Raw genomic sequence first — 27,615 nt, 5'->3', positions numbered from 1 at the left:
CTAGAAACCATTTTAGTTTCGCCATGTCCGTCTGTCCGAGGCTTTGCTCCGTGGTCGTTAGTGCTAGAAAGCTGCAATTTGGCATTGATTAGGGAATGCAACCGATTATTTCGGTTACGGTTATAACCGATTGTTTTGACAAAATTTCATAACCGATTATTGGAAACTCAAATAACCGGTGACGGATTATTGGACGGATTATACCTACTTAATCAAGCAAAGTTCCTATTCGAGGCGAAGCACTAATACTAGCAAATTGAAGCGATAAAGGGTGTTACCATACCAATCGATCCATGGCATCGATTGACGGCGACATGAATCTGGTGAAACAGTCGACGTCGATCGATAGTTTCTACCCAGATAAATCCATCGATCGACTGGTGTGGTAACAACACTCAAAGATTTCCGTTCATTCGACGTCGGCGGTAGGGCTTCTGTTTTGATAGTGTTTGCTTGTCCACCAGCCGTTCCGGCCGCTGCTCTCCTGCGCCCCAGTGGGCATGGTGGGCTGGGACCGCGGCGCGCACTCCCAGGACATCACCAAGAACATCCAGTACATCTCCAACGAGAAGATGAAGCTCACAGCCGACCCTAACACTATGAAGTAAGTTCATTTTAGGCCTTGGTCTCTGGTTCATGCCGCGCCCGAACAGCATGCCGTTTTATATAAAAATTGCTGGCTCCTAACTAAACTCGCCAACCAGATACAAAAACCTAAGTACGTCTGCTACTAACGTGTGCGGCGTTTCATCGTGAACCTTGTCGGAATGTGGGGCTGTAGCCGCGCGTCAGTTGACGTCTTTGGTTAAAAGGTTTACGTCTACGCCGTTAATGGAGCTAACCAAGACAGTTTAGTGCCTTACGGTGCGCTTTCCATACAAAAAACGATTGCCTCTTATTAAGTATTTACACACTATTACTATACAAATATGTGCGCATCTATCTCGGATATTCGTCTGCGCTAAATTGATATAAAAACTTTGTTTCATACAGAAATCACGCAAAAAACGTTATTTTGGTGTTACATTGATAAAAAATGTGACGTTAAAACGCAATTATTTTTTGTATGGAAAGGGCACCACCTTAAGAGCTTATTCATCGTAAAATTAGTAATTTACTATAAACACAGGTTATAGATGAGAGTTCTTAGGATCAAATACTTGAGACCTGAGTACTTGAGTAACTTGAAAGCGGAAAAATAAGTGGAAGAAATTAATGCTTTCAACTCGGTCCGTCACCCATTTTCCTAAACAGGGATGTTTGTATAGAGAAGCGGTCACCATCACGTGACTTCGTCCCTTTCCCTCTTAAGATCGCAATTGTCTCAAAGTTACCTTTATTTATATTCAAGAGTAAATACTAAGTGACTTGTTTTCATTTCATATTAACAAAGAAAATTAAATCACAAGAAGCAATTAATATGGGTAACTTTGTATTGATAATTTACATACAAAGTGGTCTGTTTGCTCTCAGGTGTATTTTGCAACATGATCCTGTCGTCGTCCAATATCAAACACATGTGTTAGTCATCAGATTTTATCAGTAGCTTTGAAAATTGTTTCCGCCCTGAATGTAACGTATTTTTTGTCGTGGAAAATGATGCGGGTTACATAATTATACGTTTTTCTATTGTTGTTGGAATAGGTATCTACTTTATTGAACAGATACCTATTCTAGCTTTTAATGAGTCTAGTGCCAGTGGGGCCACAATTGTGTTTAATTTAAATAAAGTCAAACTTAAATAGTTTTAGTGCGCTTGACTCGAGCACTATTTCTATAGTAAATGATACGCGGAGTGCGAAGAATATATATAATGAGAGAATATTTACAATGGTTAATTACAATAGAATTTACAAATAAGATTTAGGCTTCCGTATTGCCGAAGGAAAAATTAGTCGTGTCGGAATGACGTTGACACGTTGACAGACGGGTTGTGGGCAGACAGTATTGTGATGCACCACAGGACCCCCCTGGGAGAATCAGAGTCCTGCCTGAAAATGAGAAGGAAAGGTTTACTTTCCAGCCTGACTTAGTGGTTCTCACCGGGACAACAGCTTGAGTAGGCTTAGCATCTGTGCTTGTAGGTAAAGCTGTGTCGTTCTGCATGGGGGCTGGTTTGACACGATCAATGGAGACTGTCACTGGTTCTCGTAGTAAATCCAATGTGACTGTCTTGTCCGTTCTACTTAGCGCGCGATATGGGCCAGTGTATGGCGGTTCTAGCGATCCACGCTGTGCATCCTGTCTTAGGAAAACATGGCTGCATGAACTTTCAACTTAGGTCCTTGTGAAGAAAGACTGATTTATTTCCGTGCCTTGACGCGGGGACAGGTCTGAGGTGTGCCATTTGGCGTTTCAACTGATTGTGAGTGACAAAATCATCAGGCTGCAGGGTGTTTGAGTTATGAGAATGAAAGAACTCACTCGGGATGCGCAAATTCTCACCACACACCATCTCTGCAGCTGAGCATTTGATGTCTTCCTTCCACGCACTTCTTATGCTGAGTAAAACGATCGGCAACACCTCAGTCCACCTCGTGCTGTTGTGGGCCATGATTGCTGCCTTCAGGGAGCGTGAAGACGCTCGACCATCGTGGGCTTGCGGATGATAAGCCGTCGTGTGACGCAGCTGTGCACCACAAAGCTCTGCCAAGACCTTAAACATACGTGAGGTAAATTGACGTCCTTGGTCAGTTGTTACGGTTTGAGAACAACCAAAACCCGATATCCAAGTGTCATAAAATGCATGGGCTACCGTTTCAGACGTGATATCAGACAGTGGCTTTGCCTCCGCCCACCGTGTGTACCTGAACGCGATCTTCGTTTTTAGTTTCACCTAGTTATTACTATAGTTACTATCAAGGCATATTACTAAGAAAATGCATTCGCATTAAAACGTATGTTTACATACAAATACATATTAATAAAACACGACCGTCGTATTAACATTAGATAACCCACGCACTCTGTTTGCACAAAACATTGCTTAGTTACACAGTGCACGTATCATCGTCATACAAACAAATTTGCTGACTAATGTTGAACCCTATCACTTCAGAATAAGGTCTAGCGATAGTGTCCTCGACTGTACGTTGACGATAACAACTACATAGGCACTGATGTCTCTCTTTAACTTATGTTATTCAAGTAAGATGGCTGTCTCGTTCTGATGTGTGACGATATGCATTAGGTCAATGAAGAAGGTTTTTAATTGTTTCAAATTAGTAGAGGAGACAATTCCCACAAAGACGGGGTTTTATTTTTTTTAGTTCTTTGTGTGTATCTTTTTGACATACTAAAAATAAAAGTGTGTAAAACGCGTTTTTTTAATTGTCCAAATTTTTAAATTTGAAATATTAATAAAAATATTTATAATCGTGTGTGGTATCAAATTACTAAAAATTACACGCTAAAAAGGTTGATTTTATAACATAAAAACGAATAACAAAATGCTGGCTGAAAAACTGGTGGCGCTGGTGGCCTAGCGGTAAGAGCGTGCGACTTGCAATACGGAGGTCGCGAGTTCAAACCCCGGCTCGTACCAATGAGTTTTTCGGAACTTAATATGTACGAAATATCATTTGATTTTTTTATCAGTCGCTTTTCGGTTAAGGAAAACATCTTGAGGAAACCGGACTAATCCCAACAAGGCCTAGTTTACCTTCTGGGTTGGAAGGTCAGGTGGCAGTCACTTTCGTAAAAACTAGTGCCTACGCCAATTCTTGGGATGAGCCGTGGCAAAATGCCGGGACAACGCCAGGAAGAAGAAGCGGCTGAAAAACTGGAAGATTAAAAAAAAGAAAGATTTTTAATATAGAAAATATTTTCTACAGCGCAGCTGTCGAATAGTCGATTTCGGACACAAAGCTGTGAAAGGATACATTGGTGCGCATGGGTTCTAGGGTATCCTCAACAGACGCCTCCAGCACCACATCTCGAGATCGATCTTTGCCTTTCCCGGGCTCGTATAGTTCATGTTTCCACGCCAGAAACATGGGGAATAGGCATTAACTCCGCCATTTGTAGCATCATGTATTGTGCAATAAAAATTAAATAAATAAATAAATATTAGAGCGCGTACGGACCGAGTCTTAGTGGTGATGGTTATACCTCTCTTCTTCCATATGACATTCAGTCGGGTCATCACGTCCTTAGCCACACCTATACTCATAGATCAGTGCGCCCAAATAAACATAGTGGTCCACGATTTCCACGATATCAACCCCTGGGATGATGTTTATTATTCTGGGCAGTTTTTAGGCACGGTCTACTACCATTAGCTTCGCCTTGCTCTTGTTTAGTGCGAGACCCATTCTGACGCTTTCCGTCTCGAGTCTCTGGAACAGGTCCTGCGTCCACAGCCATCGCTAAAAGGACCGTGTTATCAGCATATCTGAGGTTTGTAGCAATAGTAGTAAACTCTTTATTATACAAAAACACATAATAAAAGGAACTTACAATTAGGAAAAGCTAAGTACAAAGGCGAACTTATCCCTTCAAGGGATCTCTTCCAGTTAACTTTTGAGTAGATGAGAGGAGAGAGTGAGAAGAGGTTGACAAATGCAGCAACATGTACAACTAGGTATGTAGAAGGTTTGATATCTGTTTTCCTCCTATGGGAAAACCTTTGTTCCAATCTTCCAGTACCTTCAGGATGGCTGGGAGTACTGGGAATAGTATGCAGCCCTGCCGCACTCCCATCTTTGTTTTGACGCCACTGGAACAGTCGGTACCGATTCTGACAAAGGAGCGGTTCTCAACATATATGTAGTTGATGAATCAAGCCAATTAAATCTTCCGGAGTTCCCATCTCTCGCAACACAGTCCACAACTTGTCCCACTGCACGCAGTCAAAGGCTTTCGTGTAGTCTATGAAACACAAGACAACTAGGCAATTAAACTCTGCTCTTCTCGATGACTGGGTGGATGTTAAGAAGCTGCTCCCTTGTGCTATTTTCCTTCACGAAGCCAACTTGTTCCTGTGGTGCCTGGCTCCTGCAGAAACGGTTGAGCCGCTGTTTAATTATATGTAAGAGGATTGTACTTGCGTGAGAGTTCAGCGCAATAATACTGTATTCAGTATTCAGTCATTTATTGCCTTCATAGGTACATATTAAGGTGATACGTAAGAATTCTGATCAGCTATGAACCCTGTAAGGGCACTGCAAAACGTAACTTACGTACTAGTAATAAATAGCTATCTATCACTATTAAAGGTTACATTACATAAAATATTTAATTAAACATTACAATTAAATATTACATTACATGTTATTGAATTACGACTAAAGATTAAATATTATCAAATTTACATTACAATTGACATGATTACATACTATTAAATTTAACATCACGATTAATTACATATTAAATATTTTATTATATTATTAGTTATTACATTTTGTAACCAATTAATTACCTACATATATCTAATTACATAAGTTCAAATATATTATTCATAATCAATTTACATTAATAATAATAATTAAATTAATAATTAAAAATTAGGACATTATAACATAATACATATAAAACTTAAAATCTAAATCTAAAAATAAATAAAACTAATCTTAAAATAAATAATTAAAAACTATCCCCCTGCGGCATGGTGCCGTAGATGCTGGCAGCATTTCCTCGTTGTATCGCAATACTTATTCTTTGTGCGAGGAAGCTGCCAGCTCTACGATCACCGGTAGCGTCTTCTATTTTTTTGGCTAAATCCTTAAATAGTGTAGATGCATTCGGACCCCACGGGCCAAGGGTCTCGACGCCAAAAGGTACGAAATCGTATTCGGGGCCGAGACCCCTATATTTGATCTTTTTTAATTTTTCGGCCGCCTCTGCCGCCGCGCCGGGTTTTGCAGTTGTGCCGTGGAGATGAGACGGGGCTAGAGTGTCTACACATGTGGCGTCCCACACCAGCACCCGTCCCATCTTCCACGGAATTAGTGACATTCCGTCCGGTCTCTTACCATCGTCTCTTACAATACCAGCTGGCTCAAGAAGAGCTGGCACGTTCACGCTGGCAAGAGACCGGCGGAGAATATCGTTAAGCGCGGCGTGTCTAGAGAAGCGGCCGGCGCTCCTTTGGCAGGAGAGCCCGTGGTGTCCGAGGGCGTCGACATCAGTGCCGCAGGGGCACCTATGTGGAGCACAGACCCGGACGCCGAGTCGCAGGCAGGTTGCAACGCGCAGAGTGTGCGGTTCCAAAAATGTGCCTGTGTGTACCGAAGGAAACGCGTGCAGCCAGGCGCCGGATTCCTTCGTACCCGCTGCTAAGAGTCTGGCGCGTGAGGAACCTATGCTGCGACTTAAGAGAGAGTCATAGATAATTTTACAATGGATGTCATCCCAGGTCCTTTGGGAATTTAGATTTTCGGGAAAATCCTTACCCGGGCAGGCAATGGACCAGGCGTTTTTAGACTCCGTTAAGCCAGCAATCTCATAGTTTGGAGGGCAGGCCCTTAGGATTTTGCCTATGAGAATTGCTGAGCTATGAACGGAAGATAAAAACGCCGGGGTAGAAACACTAGAAATTTTGCGGATCCCTATCCCACCGTGACGAATGGGAAGGGATGCCTGGGTCCAGGACTCTTCACTAAGCTGCAAGTTCAAAATCGATTCCAAATTATTTTTGATAATGTCGTCTAAAGGTATTAACAAATTTTGAAATTTTGAGAAAGAGCAACAGCGAAGTACATACATTAATTCTGGTACAAAGAGGCAGAATTTAATAATAGATAAAGCGAAATGCGGACTAATTTCGAGAAGACGACTTTCATAATTTTGGAATTTAGAAGTTGTGTCGGAAATGAAATTTGAATAGGATTCTTCAAAAATAGGAGACCCAAGGAGGCAAAGAGAGCTTTTGTCTATTATTTTAATGTTTGGTGTAAGTAAATCAAATTTTTGTTTTACATCCAGAAGATTTAAAGAGGCGTTATGAATAAAAAGTTCACATTTGCTATAGTTTAGGTCTAAGCCAATTGTTTCAAATTTTGATTTAATGGTCGAAAGGTCTGATAGCACGGATTCGAGGTCGCCTCCCAGGGTTCCGTCGTCTAAATACCAAACGTTAAATTTTGATTTTAAATTTTGAATAATTGGATTAATGGCCAAACTGAATATTGCCGGCCCGAGAGGATCACCTTGCTGGCAGCCGACTTCTGAAGATATCATATTATCGCGGTAAATTAATTTGGTAGGGTCAGCATAGCAATGCAAAAGGTAGTTATAAATTTCGGGTATGTTGTTCTTTATTTCTGTCAGCAAGGTATCCCTATTTACCGAGTTGAATGCGTTTCGAACATCAATTTTGACCAGCACATCACAAGATGAATTTGAGAGGTACGTGCGTAAGGCATGGACGGCTGCCTCACAACCTCCTTTTATGCCAAAACCCAGCTGTACAGGTTCAAAAAGGGGTTTTAATTTGGAAATTATATACCTGACTGCAATTTTGGAAGCGAGACGTCTTATAGTAGAGCCAACGGCAATCGGTCTAACTCCTCCGTCCTTTTTGGAGAGGGCGATGAGATTTGCCCCGTATAGGATCGGAACTATGTCCGGATTCACATTTCCTGTGTACATGACGTTAATTAATTTGGTTAGAGATTCAACGAGACGCTCACTAGCATCGCCCACGGAATGAGATGTAAGATCTTTTAAATGTTGGGGCGAGAGTCCGTCCAGACCTGCAGCAGAACCGATTTTGAATGATAAGATACCTTCCATTACGTCTCTGTTTTTTATTTGTAGGCAGGCCTGGTTTGCCGTTGGTGGGTCCAAAAAGTGTGGGATGGTGGGACCTGGGGGATGTTTTGTCTGTAAAGCCAAAAGAGTGTCGGGGGTATCCGGCGATAGCACGTCATTTGAGAAGAGGAGGCGGGCGGCACCTTTAAGGTCGCCATCGCTTATTTTATTTTCAATGTATTTAGAATGGTTGAAAGTTGTGTTTGATTTAATTTTATATGTAAATGCGGGCGTCGGAAGAATATTGGCACAATTGTTTTTAATTTTTTGTGTAAGCGATATATTTGAATCATCTTCTTGAACGTGGAGGGTATGGTAGGAGAAAAGTAAGAGACGGTGCCAGTCTTCGGTGGCGTTATTTTCGGTACATTTGTTAATGATATGAGAGAGGTGTGATGCGACAGAAATTCTGGCCCCACGGGGTTTCTTTTTACTATGGAGACATTGTTTTTTAGATGGCTGAGATGAAGGTGAAATGGAGTGGTGGGTTGGGCGGCTGTGGGGAGGGAAGGAGGCGAGTTAATTTGGCTATCATGAGATGGTAGGATATTTTGGGTAAGGCAAGTTCTATGGACTTTACCCGTATGGATATTAAGTCCTTTAATGTTCTTGAAAGCCTTTTGGCACAACTGGCATATGATTGACGTGCTATTGCCGGCGGGTTGCGTCGCGGGCTGCATTCACACTTAATATACGATACAATACAATAGATGGGGACAACTTACAGCTACAAAGCACTAAAAATAATAATTAAATAAGTAACTTACAATAATATGTAAAACGTATCAAAAATTGTAAAACTATAGCACAATTGTCCTGGGGTCGTAGGGTTATGGGATAAAGGCAGCGGAATCCCTTGAGGTCGAGACTCATACACCTACATATGTGTGGCTGCAGTTTAAACGAGATAGGCACTAGCAATAGTAGCAATTCACTTTAAAATCACGAACAGCATGAATAAGCGTAATATATGCTTCGGTGACGGTTATTTTTCTTGTTTGTAAATAATAGTGACAACCAGCCGTCATGTTGTAGGAGTAACGCAAGGACGAATTTCTTGTGCTCGGGCTGCGGTCCCCGCACGGAGGTTGCAACGTGGGCTTGATAAATATTGTTGAGCGAGGTCCGGAGTAAACAATACTATGGAAAATGGAAATTTTCAGGAATGTTTTACAAAACACACCGTGTTTATCCGTTGCTAGGTTTTTTTTTTTTTTTTTTTTTCATATAGTTACATTTTCATTCAGGAATTCTAGTACAGAGTAAAAAGCTTTTTGAATTAAATATGTTTTGAGTTGGGTTTTAAATGCACTTATATTACTGAGTTCTCGGATCTGATGAGGGATTTTGATAAATATTTTTATTGCCATGGCAAAAGGACCAGAGCTAACCATCTTCAATTTGGTCTCAGGTAGAGCTAGTTTTTTTCTAGGTCGTAAAGAAGATCCGTCTGAGTATTCTGGAAATAATGGCAAGTTGTTTTTCACGAACATAGAAGCTTCTAAGATGTATATTGAAGGTAGAGTCAACATGTTTTGTTCTATAAAGTAGTGTTTGCAGCCTGTCATTTGATCCACATTAACTAATATTCTTAAGCAACGTTTTTGGAGTATAAACAGTTGTGTAGTATCTGAACTGTTTCCCCATAAGACTATTCGATATTTTAGCCATGCGTATGCGTAAGCATAATAGGCACAAGTCGCTGTTTTTATATCGGAGCATTTCTTAATTTCATGTAAGGCATAGGTGAATCGACTTATTTTAAGGGCAATTTGATGGACATGTTCTGTAATGCACGTCTTGGTAGATCCTTTTTTGTGTACGGGGATAAACACTGATCCTACGCATTCCGTCACCCATTAACCCGTTCTCACCTCATTACATATTTCCTCAGCAGTTCGGCAGGAATACCTTGTTTGCCGCCTTTCCACATTTAAACACTTTAATAGCACCGTCCACTACCGAACGAAGGATTTCGGGTTCGTCTCGTAACAGTTTCTCTACCATAGTTTCTGTACTCCCTGTATCATACAGTGCTGCGCAGTATCACTTCGAGCGCTCCAAAATCTGCGACATTCCCGGTTTCGTCTTCAATGGAACAGGTTCTACTCGTAACAGCTAGCTCCCTCACTTTACGAAACAAGTCCCTAGTTTCGCTACGTATGTTATGTTGCTCAACCTTTATGCAAACGTTGTTGATGTGTGCATTGTAGTCCTGACGACATCTTCTTTGGACTTCGCGACCGAGCTCCATGTACCGTTGCTGATCCGCAGCTGAACTTGTACCTCTTTCTAGACATACCTAACATTGTTTGTGTTAGATATAATATTGCTGAAATTTATAGTTCATTTGTATTACAAAATGCAATTCGCTTAATTAAAAGTATGATTTTGAAAACTGCTCAAGCTTTAATTTTTTCTTCCGCCATTTTGTTAGTTATTTTTAGTTTCAAAAATCAACGTCATAACCTTTTTCGCCATGTTGTTTCCTGTAATTTGATACACACGATGTTTTTTTCGCAGTTAAAATTTTTAGCGATCAATAAAACGCATTTTGCACACTTAGATTTTTTTATATTTTTAGTATATCAAAAAGATACAAGCAAAGAACTAAAAAATCAAACTCCGGCTCTGTGGTAATCAGTATGAGATATCACCTACAAATGTGCATACAACTCCTGTATTAAATGGATGTTTGTTCAAGATCTGACAATTACAATTATGAGCAAAGGTGTAAAGCCGCATATTAAGAGTATTTATATTACATATTTACATTCTAATTGTGTAAACATTGTAATGGCAGCTATAGGTATCTAATACATGTAACACTGAACCGATTTAAAAACACGTCGGAAAAAAACGTCTACGTATTTACGAGTACATAGTCCTACTTAATACTGGTGCCCACATTGCTCGCCAGTAGCGGGGCAAGACCAAAATTTTATGTGGGCAAGGTACAGGTGAGGCCCTCTGGTGGCGCAAGAAATAACGAACATTTTTACGTTGTGTTCAAGTTATACTTATTTGAGGCGAGAGGCGCCTAGAACCGCGAGGCCGTAGGCCCCGCTTAACGCCGCCTCTGTTGCTCGCTGTTATAAATTGTTATACAACATCGTGTGACAGAGACATCATGATAGTATTGATAGAGTCTGTGCGGAAAGAGAATAGTCATGGAATGTATAGGGACTAATTAATTGACAGACCCTAGTAATTTATAATGTTGTGCCTACCACACGAGGTTATATAATATGATATCCGCTATGTGCACGACTGTCACGCTACCTAGCGTCCGCAAGTCTAAGGGAAAACGTCAATTCATTACATCTTATAAAACTACTCCAAAACTAAAAACTACTGAACGGATTTTCATACGACTTCCATCTATCAATAGAGTGATTCTTGAGGACGGTTTACGTATATAAATTGTTAAGGTTCTGTGTAAATTGGTTGAAATATAACGATGTCGGAAAAAATCACGCTGGCTAGGAGCTTTAATCGAAAACGCTGCCTAATCCGTTTGAATTTGAGCTATAACAACACAATGTATGGTGGGGTTGTCTCTCTTTCATGGGTCTACAAAAAAGTCTGCGATGTTGAATGTCTATCTTTTAAGGATAACTTACTATACCCATTCTTAACTTCTAAAAAAAGATCACATAATATGTGTAATTTGCAAAGCTATTTACACGGATACAGTATTAATAATTATCAAATTAAATACGCTAGTTATATAAAGCATTTCATACAGATTACAATGGTCCCTCACACCATACAATTTAAATTAATATTTCAGGAGTAATCGTAAAATAAAGTTTCATTTCGAGCCATATAACTTGTAAGAAATGTTAAAGATGATATCCGCAGTTTGTTCAAATTTTGACCACCTTATGCGCTGGGATCGCTTTACCATCACAATGCACTTCGCACGTAGCCAATAACAGCCAATGTCGAAACACTATTACACTAACTCGACAACTTTTCCTTTGGCATTTTCACTTCGCGCCAGTAAATAAGGGGCGCCTGTGCAATGTTGCCATCAATACAGATTTATCTCTATATATTTAAATTAAAGACTTTTTAAGATTTTTTTAGACTTAGCACTCGTCGGATTTTGGTACAGATAAAAATAAATCAATTTTTTTTTATCAAATTCGACTTAAATGTCGATTTCGATCCATTACGGATGTGTAAATTTAAGCATTAACCAACATTTTTATTCTTATTCTAAAACTAACCAATATTTTTGTCCTCAGACTCGACAAGCAGATCAATCGTCCCCTCTGCGTAATGATCAACTGGCTCCTCGCACGTCAGAAGCACGTCATGAAATACGCAACGCTATACCTGGAGCAAGGGTTTGACGTGCTCAGCGTGTCGTGCACGCCGTGGCAGCTCATGTGGCCTGTTAAGGGATCGCAGGTACTCTATACTGACAATAAATCAACCGTCCCCTCTGCGTGATGATCAACTGGCTCCTCGCACGTCAGAAGCACGGCATGAAATATGCCACGCTATACCTTGAGCAAGGGTTTGACGTGCTCAGCGTGTCGTGCACACCGTGGCAGCTCATGTGGCCTGTTAAGGGATCGCAGGTACGTGATACTGACAATAAATAAAAATATCATCACAAAAATACTTCCTTTCTTAGAAATATGTCTCGTTAATTCACAAATGATTCATTTTTACCACTATCCTTTCGTCGTAGACATGTCCTGATGTCTTTCTCTAGAGTTGCGCCAGTCGATTTGTTGGCGGTCACCTACAGCACGGTCGTATGTCTTGCTCGCCCGGGCCAGAGTGAGGCAAATTTTTATAATCGTCACAATTTAATAGCTAGTGTGTAATCTCTGAGATAGCATCAAAATGGCGCCCGATTTGTTGGCGTCTCGTTATACAAATGATGGTCTATTATTTTAGGAAAACAATAATTCTACTTGCGTTAAACATCAGATTGACATTCTAATAAGTACCTTCCTAGTAGTTGCAAAATCATTAATTTGTGTTAATTCCATTTCTATACATGTACCTAAATGTTAGACCACTAAATCGCTGTTTAAAATCTTCAATGTTCTCGTTTCTCCAGACGAGACTTTTTACAATACTTTTTATTGTTTAGCAAAAAGTCAAGTACACTTTGTCAGTTCAAAAAACTTTGGTGATATAAAAACAGAACACGCTCAAGTAATCTCCTGTCGACAATATTACCGAACCATTCGAACTATTCGAAGATAATGTTATACTTACCACAAATTCTTGTATAACATAAACATAATTTACGATTTTGTATCGCAATTCGAAATTGTGATACTAAAGCGTAATTTTAACTGAATAATTGTTTTTTTTTTTATGAAGTAACTTATTATCGTCACTAAACGTATCTCTTTTAAGGTAAAATATATTAATAAAATGTACAAATACAAATACGTTTATTTCATTACTTTTTACAGCAGTTCATAGATACAAATGTTAGGTAGGTAAGTCCATCTTATGACAAAGTGTAGGTAAGTATTTATCCCAACAATGTGCAACAATTTGATTGTGTAAGTAATGAAAAAGGTGCGGTACAGCTTGCTGGGTTTAATTTATACCCGCCCTTGGTCAGCTAATTGAAGGGGTATCGGTATTATTTAGCGAATTATACAATAGACATAAAAAATGAGAACATTTAGTAGGTAACAAGAGTTTTTACGGGGTAATTAACACTGGAACAGAATAATAAATAACATGTATTTTGCATCATGGTTGTATTTACCTAAAAGTTAACTTTATGAACGCATCCCTCACCGGGCTGCTAACGTGTATATCCTGGAATTCCTTTTGATGATTCATATACAACTTTTTAAGTCTAGATTTGAACTGTAGGATACTGTGTACGAGTGCAGTCGTTAACAGATATATCGGAGCGGCAAAAATACCTGAACAGGCACCTTCACGTCTTTATAATCGAAGTTTCGTTCAGATATTTGTGAACACCTCGGCCGCTCTGATATATTTGATGGCGACTGAGCTATCGTCCGTCACATTATCTGACAATTCGTACACCTCGCATCGATATAGGTTCACAGAGGGTCAGTTGAGAGTATTTTGTCGTTAATACAAAATTATTTACTAGTAGTTCGCCCTGAACTGATAAATCACAGTCCCTGTCCCTACCAATATATCTACACTATGGCCAGTCATACTTTCTTGCAAAGGAGATGACCAGATAACAAGACCCCTCACAAATAGCTTTTGGGCCTTCTAGCTCCATAACACCTTGATCGAGCCTGCTAATAATTCAATGACTAAAATATAATGCCCTAGACTACACGTTTACCTAATATCATTTAATTTAGAACACATTTACTTAAGTTATTGACCGTCAAACTATCCTCTGATAGTTCAGCTTAAAACATATAAATGCCGGGACGTGCCCCTAGCCAGCACTATTTCAAGTTGAATGTAAGAAGTTCGCTATGCTGCGCTCGCTCGTTCTATTAACACAAAACATACTTTACAATTTTTTAAACGACTCTGACACTAGGCTGAGCCTGTGCCGCTTACAATAGTTTAAAAAAAGCGAGACGCATGCGACCAAGTAATTTAGTGTTATGAGGAAGAGGATTAATAATGAATATTTAAGCTTTCCATTCCCCCTCATCGCACCGGTTTCCTGACCAACTCCTATACTGTTCAGGCGATACGCCTGTGGAACGACCTTGCACTCAATATCAGAAAAGCTCAGTAAATTCACTTTCAAGCGCATGTTGCGGAAGCATTTATCTGACAGATGTAAGTAGTGTTTCACAGTAGGTACATGTATAGGTAATGTAAGTTTATGATTTTATTATATTATATTAATTAGTATTTAATTCGTTAATAGTAGGTAGTGATATCGGTAAATTATTCTTAAGTACAAAGCCTGCACCTAAAATACGTCTCTTTTTGACCCAGTGGTTGACTGGTAGATAATGCCTTAAGGCATTAAGTCCACCATTTGTACTTAATATTTTATGGTTTTTTTTTATACCACGACGGTAGCAAAAAAGCATACGGCCCGCCTGATGGTAAGCAGTCACCATAGCCTATGGACGCCTGCAACACCAGAGGTATTACATGCGCGTTGCCGATCCTTTAAAAACCTGTACACTCCTTTTTCGAAGAACCCCATACTGTAGCCCCTCGGGAAAACCTTGGCAGGAAGCTCATTCCACAGCCTAAGCGTTCGCGGGAGGAAATTCCTCTTAAACCGCACAGTACGCGACCATTTAGGTTCTTAGGGTGTGAAGATGAAGTGAAGATGATGTGCAATGAAGTATAAATAATAAATAAATATGAAGTTTCACAAATTATAACCGAAATAAATTCTGAATTAAAATACATTACGCTATGTTATAAAATTCATAATATTGTGAGTAATTTCGTCTGACAGGATTGCCAGAAAAGTACAGATACAGATCGTGATATTCAAAAGTTTATTGACTTGATTCTGGCTTTATGCCCAAATGGAAAATATTTTAGGTTATCTTTATGCAAATTCATTCTGAACCTTTTATTCACCTTTGTGTTTATTTCTGAGAACTTCTTGATAATCTTTGATCTTACATGAGAAAGAAACAAACGTATATTTTTATAATTTATGAACGTAACGTAAAATAATAAACTATGATTTCTCATTAATTAATTCGTTTTTACTTTATTAAAACATTAGGTTAATATTTAGGAACAATCTTACACAGATCGACCTAGTCCCAAACCAAGCAAAACTTGTACTATGGGTACTAGGCGATGGTATACATACGTATATATAGATAAATATTATATATATAGAAAACACCCATGACTCAGGGACAAATATCTGTGTTCATCACACAACTGGGATTCAAACCCGGGCCCATTGGATGGATCAGCCTTCACACTACTTTTGTTAATTTTGATTGGTGACATATTTTAATTATTATTATTATTTCACATTATTTTTTTATTTTTTGGTATTCATTAAATATTTGACGAAATTTAATTTTAATTCTATACATTTTTTAATTTTCAAAATTTAATTTAATGCTTTTAATTGTTATATTTTAATTGTAATTGTTATGTTATATTGTTTAATGGACAATTTAAATTACTGTAGAGATAAGTTATTGACATTCTATTATTTTATGCTCATCCGGTTATGTCTGTGTTTGTGATCTCTGTATGTACTAACAATAGTCTTGTAAGTTATGTTGTGTAATACTAACACTTTTATGGGTTTTGCCTGAAATAAAGTATTTAATTAATAATAATAATTGGCTTCATAGGCAGGGTCACTACCCACTAAGCCAGACTGGTCCTGGATTTTTTTATAAACTTCTTGTAACTGTAAATAAAATAGTAGCCCACATAGAACGAATGGAAAATTCCAAGCCTAAAATACCTTAACGCAGTCTAGTAATAGACAGGCAGTTGAAGATAAATTGAACACTAACCAACCAATAAAACTCGGAGGAACGATTCTGACTTATGTAACATTTTATTTGTTTCTTGTATACATTTACGTGTTCAACCATACTTTTAACCATACATCAATTTTGTCATTAGTTAGGATTTTTAAAGCAGTTTCTGTACGTGTATTTTTATCACATAATTAGAGGTATCACAATCCCTACTAATATCATAAATGCATAGATATTCATATTTCTGTGGATAAATCCGAAAGTAACTTTGTCTCTCGGTTACCTCTTTAGCTTCACGCTTATAAATCATGTGTATTTTTACAAATCATTAAAATTTAAAGTTAGCATAGATACCTTACACTCTGTAGCCGAAAATAACATTTTCGTGATCATTTATTTAGTTTTTACTATATTTACAAAGTTTTAGTCAAACCTTTTTTACCCCCGACGCGAAAAGAGGGGTGTTGTGTGACATGCGTGCCTGTATGCGGATTTTTCAATCAAAATCCTTGTCTGTTCGTACTAAAACTGTTCTGCTGTTTGGTGGAAATGGGGTTTTCATATGTTTTAAATATGTTTTTGTTAATGTAGAATGAGACCTGTGAGCCTCTCACCTTCATACTCAGGTATAAACTATACCATACCTTAAATATGTTATTCTTTTTAGCTGGTAGCGGGCGACCTGCTGAAATTCATCACCGCGAACGACTCTCACTCGACGCTGACGGTGCACGGGTTCTCCGTCGCGGGCTACATGTGGGGCGAGCTGTGCGTGCACGCCCTGAGGGACCCTAAAACGTTAGTTCTTTTTTCTACTCCTCTACTGTTATCTGTCATTTATACATTCATGAACACTAGTTAATTACATACACAGGTTTGAAGAAATTTCTATCTAACATATCCTCATAACAGATGTTGCGATGAATGGCTATCAACCTAACAAAATCCAAATTAATGCAGTTTTCAAACTAAGTGCATTGCTGCCAACTTAAAAAGAAACCGGCTTAGTGCGAGTCGGACTCGCGCACCGAGGGTTCCGTACAAAGCTGTAGGTATATATTAAATATGTAACAAAAAATGTAGGGTTATCGCAATTTTTCCTTTATGACGCTATAAGACGTTGCTTCGTACCAAATGTCAAGATTCTGAGTTCACGCGAAGTACCCTGTAGGTTTTGATTCCCTTGCGGGTGTCGAAATGTTGCGGCATAAATGGTTGTATCTTTTGATTGCGTTGGCTTAGAAGTTTAATTTTTTCACAGCTTCAAGGGACAGTAGACCTGAGTATTTGATATAAATTCCAGCTTGATACCTCCACGCGTTCCTGAGAAAAAGGGTCTTGACAGACATACAGACGGACGGACAACAAAGTAATCCTGTAAGGGTTCAGTTTTTTCCTTTCGAGGTGCGGAACCCTTGTATTTCCTGTGTGTATTGTGGCAAACAAATAAACGGATTATGTATCTATCTAAAAACTATGTTTGATATGATGACATTCACCGTCTAGTGAATGTAAATTAAAAACAAAGTTCACCATAGACAATGTATTTCATTTGACGTATTCCGCGCTTAAAGTTTTTTTTTAAATTAATTTAGCATTTTATTTACAAGTCAGTAGTGGAAAAAAGTATTGTATGCAACGTTGTATAAGTAGGTTTCATGCGGTACTGAAGTTTTTCTTAATACGTGAGTCAAACTATAAACTTTTAGGTCTTAAGTCGTTATATACAACTGGCACCAACAGAACGGAGTGCACTTTATATAAGTTTTTATTTGAAGAATTAAGGTTTAAGAATTTCAACATAACTATTAAATTTTAATTTAAAAAAAGCGGCCAAGTGCGAGTCGGACTCGCGCATTAAGGGTTCCGTACCATTTATGACGTATTAAAAAAAAATCTACTTACTATATCTTGTTCAACATTTTACCACTTTGGACACACATTTTACCACTTTGGAAGTGTCTCTCGCGCAAACTATTCAGTTTAGAAAAAATGATATTAGAAACCTATCCGTAGATACCCCACACGTATGGGTTTGATGAAAAAAAAAAAATATTTTATGACTTATTAAAAAAACTACTTACTAGATCTCGTTCAAAGTTTGGCTAGAGCCCTAGTTCGTTCAAAGTGTTCAAACCAATTTTCGGTGGAAGTTTGCATGGTAATGTATACCATATTTTTTTTTTAGATTTTTCATTCTGTTATTTTAGAAGTTACAGGGGGGGGACACATTTTTTCACTTTGGAAGTGTCTCTCGCGCAAACTATTCAGTTTAGAAAAAAATGATATTAGGAACCTAAATATCGTTTTTGAAGACCTATCCATAGATACCCCACACGTATGGGTTTGATGAATTTTTTTTTTTTTAATTTTATGACGTATTAAAAAAAAACTACTCACTATATCTCGTTCAAACCAATTTTCGGTGGAAGTTTGCATGGTAATGTATATCATATATTTTTTTTAGATTTTTCATTCTGTTATTTTAGAAGTTACAGGGGGGGGGGGACACATTTTTTCACTTTAGAAATGTGTCTCTCGCGCAAACTATACAGTTTAGAAAAAAATGTTATTAGGAACCTAAATATCATTTTTGAAGACCTATCCATAGATACCCCACACGTATGTGTTTGACGAAAAAAAATTTTTTTTTTTTAATTTTAATACGTATTAAAAAAAACTACTTACTAGATCTCGTTCAAACCAATTTTCGGTGGAAGTTTGCATGGCAATGTATATCATATATTTTTTTAGATTTTTCATTCTGTTATTTTAGAAGTTACGGGGGGGGGGGGACACATTTTACCACTTTGGAATTGTCTCTCGCGCAAACTATTCAGTTTAGAAAAAAATGATATTAGAAACCTCAATATCATTTTTAAAGACCTATCCATAGATACCCCACACGTATGGGTTTGATGAAAAAAGATTTTTTGAGTTTCAGTTCTAAGTATGGAGAACCCCCAAAATTTATTGTTTTTTTTTTCTATTTTTGTGTGAACATTTTAATGCGGTTCATAGAATACATCCACTTACTAAGTTTGAACAGTATAAGCTCTTATAGTTTCGGAAAAAAGTGGCTGTGACATAATCGAACGGACAGACGGACATAACGAGTCTATAAGGGTTCCGTTTTTTGCCATTTGGCTACGGAACCCTAAAAACCCCCTACGCTATATGCTAAATAATCCATTTAATACCAAAAATGCCTTACAACATTTTGGAAGAAAGCTGATATTCTTGAAACTGCTGGATCGATTTCTATCAAACATAGCTAAAAACCACCGCAAGGAAACTCGCTTTCACGTAAAACAAACCGCATTTAAATCGGACCATTCGTCGGATAGCTACGATGCCACAAACAGACAAACATTGGCGTGAACCAAAACCCCTGTTTTCGCTTCGGGGATTAAAAAAAGACTAAAGTACTCGACTCAAACTCCAAGGGTCGAAATTTGTCACCCAAAACGACTTTAAAACTTTTGAATGAATTGAAAGACTGATTCGATATCGCGTACAGTCGCCATCAGATATATAAGGGCGGAAAAGGTGCTCAAAAATATCTAAACATGTACTTTATAGTCTTCGTAATAGTGGCTTTGTTCAGATATTTGTGAACACCCAAGCTGCTCGGATATATCCAATGGCGACTGCACGTGCAAAGCTGAATCGCCTTAAGTTTAAAGGTTGATGACCCTTGTTATATCAAGGCCATTACCAAATTATAAATAGCATCGTGTCATCTGATGTGGTTTAATTTAGGCCCAAGGTCAGAGGTATTAAAACTACAAACAATAATGCGGCCAATACGGAAGTGCATTGTGGAACATGTTTGTAAACAACTTTGTTTACCAATTGTCGGGAGTCTAGCAGTATTTTTATTTTTATTTTATATGTTACATACCTAAATGTGTAATCATTAAATAAGTAGTCTACTCGTACTAATGAGTAATTTTAAATACTCTAACTCCTTATTTAAATAATAGTAACAAACTTAGAATAAAATGTAACCTAAAATTAAAACTACCTACGTAACTAAAATTGAAACTTAAAAAAAAAAAACATAACATGGGTGACCTAGCCCAATATGTTTATATTAAGCTAGATCACCCAGGCCAGATCCCTGTGGAAGGGTTCCCATAAGGCTGGCTGCATTCCCCCTTTGGATCGCTATGCCAATCCGTAGTCTATTTTACAAGTTGATATGGTCCCAATAATGGATTTAGTGTAGTAGATTCACACAAATCACCTCAATACCACATGGTGGACCATATAATATTACTCGCGGTTATGTACTGTATGTATCTATGTAGATACTAATTAAGTTTGTGAATCCAACCGCTTCTTTCAGTCGCATTCAGGGCCGGATTTTCCGCCTAGGCCTACGAGGCCCAGCAGGCCTATGGTTTTGAGAAGGGGGCCTTCTAAATTCTAACCCCCTTATTCATAAACGTGTACTAAAGTTACGATACCGCTAATAATCGTTTGTCCCTTTCCGACGTATTGGTATGATGGAAAGGGACAAACGATTATTAGCGGCATCGTAACTTTAGTACATGTTTATGAATAAGGGAGTAAGTGCCTAGGGGTCATATATCTCAAAATTCGGGCTTGGTCGAATTCACATTCTGTACTCGCGTAAATAATATCCACGTAAAATAAGTTCTTAATAGCTTAGGGTAAATGAACATGTGCGTTTGCAGTAAAAAGTGGTATTGTTAGTATTTGTAGTCATTTGGAATCTCCTCCAAACGTCGGGTTATTCCGAAAATAGCCGATATTCCCTTTATATCAGAGTAAACTTTCGAAATTACCCGAGATTCGGTACTGATTCTAAATTAAAGCTAGACTAGAAATATATGATCACCACGCGCCACATTGCGGTATTTCATTGTAAATAAACAAATATATATTGTATATAGAAATATTATTGAATGATGATGATGAAATATTATGTAAATGTATATTGTACCGACTTTTTTTGATAAATAAAAAAATAAACTTAATTTTTCATACTAAACTGAACTGTCACCCTATACATGAGAACAACAGCGCCATCTTATCAATGATCATATATTTCTGGTCGGGCTTGACCCGAATACATCTTACATATATTTTCAGCCATAATTTTAGCCCATGATGATCTATTGTTTTTGTTCTAGTTACCAACCCGTCCTGGATCGCGTGTCATGCCAAGTATGGGACTCGGCGGCCGACATCAGTGAGATCACCATCGGGGTGCCCAAGGCCGTGTTCCCCAAGAACCACATCATGCAGAAGACCCTCAGGGCCTATATGGAGTGAGTACAGTTTGAAAGACTTATTGAATATTGTATTGAAGTGACACATTTTGTCTATTAAATAATTTCATGTCTTTAACCATGATTTGGGAACCTTTTACATCTCCAGATTTAATGTATTTATAACCATAGAGACTATACATCTCTATTGTATTGTAGTAATTATTTATTTTAAGATTATTATAATGTAATTTTTACCCAGGTATTGGCTGTTGTATTTATAAATGTTGTTATGTATTTTTCATGTCACTATATGATGTTACTATAATGTTTTACTGACTTGTAAAAGAGCCCTTGAGGCCTACGCAGAATAAATTTTTGAATTTTGACGATATAACGTACGATTCGCGGCAACCTGACAAATTCAGGCAGCAAAGCTCAGAAACCGGTTAAATTTCATGTATAATAATTATTATTATTAATTCAGCCGATATACGTCCCACTGCTGGGCAGAGGCTTCATGTATTTGGCGCAAAACCTTTTAATATCGGTTTAGCTCGAATAACCGTTATTTTTAAACCGGTTTTTATGAGAACAGTTCTTGTCAAATTAACTGGTTTAGAACAATAAAAACCGGCTTCTTCCTATGTCGGTGTCTATGTCTACGTGGCACACCACCAGGCCGACCGGCCGTGGAGTCACTCGTCGAATAAACCGGTTTTTTAGGTTACAAAGTTATTAAAACGTTAGCGTTCTTATAAAAGTTCGGAGGAAAATCAAAATAAACCGGTATTTTAGAAACCGATGCCGCGCCTTGTCGGGCAGAAAAAAGACACGGGATTCTTCAAGAAACGACTATTTAGGGTTTTCTAGGGTCTGCAAAGGGATGGTGCTTATGTCCATGGACGACGATGACCGCTTCCCACCAGGCGGCTGGTTAACTGATTATTACATAAAAATACGGACTTTTTAAGGGTAGTTTGTAATTTAACGCATTCACTGCTACCGACGCATATATGCGTTCACCGTCATACAAGTTTGTTCCTAGGCCACGCCCCCTGGCAGTGAATGCGTTAAATATTTTGTAGACTTGACTTAAATCGACCGGGATATAAACCGTGATTACCTTTTATATTGTTTTTGAGCTCTCGATATTTCGACGCAATTAGTCGATTTAAGTCTAGTGAAACTAACCGTGAATCATTCACACTGTTTTTGTAGACTTAATATTAGCTTCCTCAGCGACAATACCCATCTAGAAGTCGCCTCGCTCTCGGCTTATATCTAGTGCTGGATTAACGTATATCAAATATCAAACATATACTCAGCAAATAGGCCACAGGGGCACTTTTACATGTCCATTTTTACAAACAATAAAAATTACAGAAAACAATTAAAAATATGGAATCGATGAAATAATAAATACTTTATTAGAGATGTGTACTGTCTCTAAATGTCAAATTACACAAAAAAAAACTATGATAAAAAAATAAAACCAACAAATACTAAAATTCTTTGGAGATGTATAAGTCTCTAAGTGTCATAGATAAAATATAAAAAAAAGATATTAAATTATCCTTAGAGATGTAGAGGGTCTCCAAGGCTTGAATTCTTATATAAATAATTTTTTTTTTTTTTTTTAATAGCCTATTTGTGTGTCCCACTGCTGGGCAAAGGCCTCCCCTCTAGCTTTCCAATCCTCCCTGTGCTGAGCAAGGTCCCGCCAGTCCCGCTGAAACGCATCCAAGTCGTCCCGCCATCTCTTTCTCGGTCTGCCTCTGCCACGACTACACCGGGGATGCCAGCTAGTGGCTATTTTAGCCCATCTGTCATCATTCATCCGGCAGACATGTCCAGCCCAGTCCCACTTAAGCCTGGCGGTCTTCATCCCAACATCGACGACACGGGTTTTGGAGCGAAGCTCTGTGTTCCTCACCCTGTCTGATCTTCGGATACCCAGGATACTCCGCTCCATTGCTCTTTGACAAACCTTGAGCCGTGATTTTTGCGCCTCAGTTAATGACCAGGTTTGGGCACCATAGGTGAGGATGGGTAAGATGCACATGTCGACGAGCTTGCGCTTTAGTGCAATTGGGAGTTTACCTTTCATGAGTTCCTTCATAGACCAAAAGCTCCGCCAGGCGTTTTCGATCCTTCTATCAATCTCCTTGTCCTGGCGATCTGTGAAGGAGACTATCTGGCCTAGATAAGTATACTCGTCGACATATTGCAAAATGTTCCCATCCACCGTCACCCCGTGCTTCTTGCTGTTGGTCATTAACTGGGTTTTAGATTGGTTCATCGTCAGACCAACCTCAAGGCTTGCGTCGCTAAGTTCTTGTAGCATACTCTGCAGTTCAATTGCCGATGTTGAGAAGAGTACGATGTCGTCCGCGAATCGAAGGTTTGTCAACCTCCTATCGCCGACCTCGATACCCTTTGTCTCCCAAGAGGCCGCCAGTTTTTTGAAAACTTCCTCCAAGCAGCTGGTGAACAATTTAGGAGAGAGCGGGTCACCCTGCTTTACTCCCTTAAGGATTTTAAATTTAGGACCTGGTGCGTGCAGCTTGATGCTGGCCGTACTATTCTTGTATATCCGTCCAACGAGTTCAACATACGTTTGGTTTATTTGTTGACTACTCAGTGCCGATAAGATGGCTCCATGTGTGACACTATCGAAGGCTTTATTATAGTCAACAAACGCCAAATACAACGGTTGTTTGAACTCGTTGGATTTCTCTACAATTTGATTTAGGGAGTGAAGGTGGTCGATTGTAGAAAAGGAGGGACGGAAACCGGCTTGCTCAGGTGGTTGTTTTTGGTCTAGCAGCGGAGCGATTCTGTTCTGAATGACCTTTATGAATAACTTGTAGATGTGGGATACTAGACTTATTGGTCTATAATTATTTATGTCTGCTTTGTCACCTTTTTTATGTAACAGAATGATATTGGAATGGCAAAAATTATTGGGTATTATTCCTGTGAAAAGTATACTATTGAAAAAATTTGTGATATGCGGCAGAAGAACATGTCGTCCCAGTCTCAATGCTTCCGTCGTAACGCCATCTTCACCGGGGCTTTTTTGGTAAATCATACTTTTTAAGGCATAATTTACTTCATAGCCTGATATTGGAGGTATATCAGAGCAGGAGTATTCTATATTGTAGTCTTCAAGAGATGAGTCAGAGTATAAGGCTTTATAGAAGCATGTGCAGATTTCTGTGACCTTCTGTCTGTTGCTCTGCCTAACTCCGTTCTCATCTCTTAAGCAAGTGATCCATGATTTCTGCTTTGTCATACCCTCTTTGGCTGCTCTTAGGGATCTTTGAGTCTTTAGAGCTGCTTCTACAAGTTTTGTATTGGCATCTCTCATGTCCCTTCTAATGCTCCGTTTAACTGCTTTGTCCAAAATGTTACGTTGTTCTCTATTGTGTTTGTTGTTTTGTCTGTTCTCTATTAATTGTAATGTTGCGTGTGACAGTTTTCTGGTTTTTGTTTTTTCCTGCTTAATTTTTCTACTTGCTCTCTTTATGCTTTCAAGAATGACTTTGTACTGAGATTCGGCACTCACTTCCGGAACCGAAGAGAGAGCACTGAAACTATTTTTTAGCTCTAGGTTAAACTTATCCATATTTCCTAGTAGTGTATCATAACCTGTACCCCGTGTAAGCTTAAACAGACCGGTCTCCACAAACAGCACCCGTTCACGAGTATGACGCGTATCTCAGCCATCGCCTCCCTCAACCTTCATTCGGGAATAATCATAATAAGTAAAATACAAGCAAAGTACTCAGTTATTTAGGGTACATGTAGGGGGTTACCAAAGTCTGAGGACTCCGGAGTGAGGCGGGCGCCATGGTCTAGAAAAGCTTAGGCCATCACAGTGACTAAACTGTTTGTATCAATGAAAAATGAAATATTAGTTTAACATAGTTTTTCCACTATCTCGCACGTGATAAAAGTTATCAGAAACAGTGTTAAACTAAATTTTATCTTTTCTGTCAGACATAACATGTAGGTATATGTTTTTATCGACATTATCGTATAGGCCGTCTATGTCGGAATCCCTCGCCAGCGCGACACTAATACAGAATGAAATATATATGTTTATAATCCATATATTGTTATTTTTATGAAATTTTGCACTGTTAACGTTGTTTTTATGTCTAAGATGCTAACATACGACATGTATTTAATTAGTCGGGAGGATTTGTTTTTTTGCTCCAAACTTTATAAAATATTAGCGACCCGCCCCGCCCCGGCCTCGCACGGGTATGTATTATACATATAAACCTTCCTCTTAAATCACTCTATCTATTAAAAAAGCGGCCAAGTGCGAATCGGACTCGCCCATGAAGGGTTCGTATGGGTTCGATAAAAAAAAAATTGAGTTTCAGTTCTAAGTATGGGGAACCCCCAAAATTTATTGTTTTTTTCTATTTTTATGTAAAAATCTTAATGCGGTTCACAGAATACATCTACTTACCAAGTTTTAACAGTATAGTTCTTATACTTTCGGAAAAAAGTGGCTGTGACATACGGACGGACAGACAGACAGACGTGACGAATCCATAAGGGTCCCGTTTTTTGCCAATTGGCTACGGAACCCTAAAAACCGCATCAAAATCAGCTTTTAACTTTTTTATAATTACCTTGATTCGCGTCAATTATTTGACTTCTAACCTCGGTTCGCGTGACTTGGTGACATCACGACATGCGACATAGGTAGTTAAAATTAGTGATAGTATTTAAATTAGTGATATTTAGTTATATAATTGTATTACTTGTGATATGCCTATTATGTAAACTTTTTCAATTATTTCGATTCGACATTTTATATAAATTTAAATTTATTTTTTATAATTTTATTTACTTACTGCTGTGGCGCAGCGGCCCGAAGTGGATCTTGGCCTCCGACACCAAAGACCGCCATGCTTCTCTGTCCAAAACACACTGTGTGTGTGTTTCTGTGTGTCTGTGTTCTGTGTTTATAATTTTACTGATTATAAATTTGCACGCTTGCGTGCAAGCTAGACACATGAACTGTAAAACTGTATTGTAAAATCCCCATACTGTATCGATGCAAATAAATAATTTCTGATTTCTAAAAAACGGTGCCTTGAAACTAATATCTGTTATTCTTTTTTGATGAAAATTTCTAAAGTTTTTTGTTCTGACTCTCCGATTGAACATTCTAGTGTAGTTTCTAACTATGAGTATTCATTGCATTCCCTGAGTAAAACTCCTAAAATAGTATATCTAGATCAACATTTGACTTTTAACCATAAAGTTACACGTGTACAGGTGGCAGTCGGTTTGTTTTGTTGATAAAACAATTTTGATAGTGTTTAGTTTTTATCTCAATATTGTCATAACACGTAATGCGAGCTGATAATGATCTTAATTTGGGATTATCCGTTTTATATTGACCTAGGAGTGACTTTGCGATCGAAAAAAACAAAGTGGAATGTACAGTTGTGTGCAATATAATAGCAAATCGACGAAGATCGTCTTATAAGTAGAAAAGTTTATTTTTTTCTGGATGACTTGGGTTTAGATGTAAAGCTAATGGAATTAATAGGAAACATTCTAAATTACAATTATAGTACACAATTGTATTTTTTTCGTAGGGTTTTAGCTTTTCGGTGAAGGAAAACATCGTGAGGAAACCTGCATGCATCTATGAAGAAATTCAAAGGTGTATGTGAAGTCCCCAATCCGCATTGGGCTAGCGTGGGGACTATAGCCCGAGCCCTCTCGCGCATGAGAGGAGGCCTGTGCCCAGCAGTGGGACGTATATAGGCTGAATTATTATTATTTTTATATTATTATTTACGTTTTTATAGGAATTTCCGCAACTTAGTAAAAACAGCCGATTTTCATGATATATTTTTTTTTACTTCCAATATAATTTAAGTAAAGGTTACAGTTAATTTTGAAACAATATCAAGTAATGCAGAATAATTATATAAAAAGATACAATATTATTGATCTAAAATTATAGTTTTCCCTTAATTTACATTTTCTTATGTACCTACTGCTATTATATTGCACACAACTGTATGAATCTTTGAGCTGAAATTTTGCGAAGAGCCGCAGTGGATGGGATCGAAGTCGTCTATATTATGCGACGACAACTTCGTTGGGGCGGCCACGTTTCAAGGATGGCTGAGGGTCGGGAGGCTAAGCGCATCTTTTACTGGGAG

At 38.3% G+C, this 27,615-nt stretch overlaps 1 protein-coding gene across 2 annotated transcripts in view; it reads left to right on the top strand.

Annotated features, from left to right (window-relative positions):
- The window catches only part of LOC133525183 (uncharacterized), a 48,259-nt gene that overhangs the window by 15,951 nt on the left and 4,693 nt on the right, over positions 1 to 27,615 (top strand). Inside the window, exons 3-7 of one of the 2 annotated variants that reach the window (XM_061861458.1) lie at positions 465 to 604; positions 12,006 to 12,023; positions 12,197 to 12,344; positions 16,837 to 16,967; positions 21,332 to 21,469. In XM_061861458.1, coding sequence (XP_061717442.1) covers positions 465 to 604; positions 12,006 to 12,023; positions 12,197 to 12,344; positions 16,837 to 16,967; positions 21,332 to 21,469 — 575 coding nt within the window. Of the gene's footprint in view, positions 1 to 464; positions 605 to 12,005; positions 12,172 to 12,196; positions 12,345 to 16,836; positions 16,968 to 21,331; positions 21,470 to 27,615 lie in introns of both variants that reach the window. The other variant, XM_061861457.1, reaches the window with a different exon arrangement.

Source organism: Cydia pomonella, chromosome 14 (assembly GCF_033807575.1).
Source record: "Cydia pomonella isolate Wapato2018A chromosome 14, ilCydPomo1, whole genome shotgun sequence".
Classification (NCBI taxonomy): Eukaryota; Metazoa; Arthropoda; class Insecta; order Lepidoptera; family Tortricidae; genus Cydia; species Cydia pomonella.
This window is presented reverse-complemented; position numbering and strand designations above follow the sequence as displayed.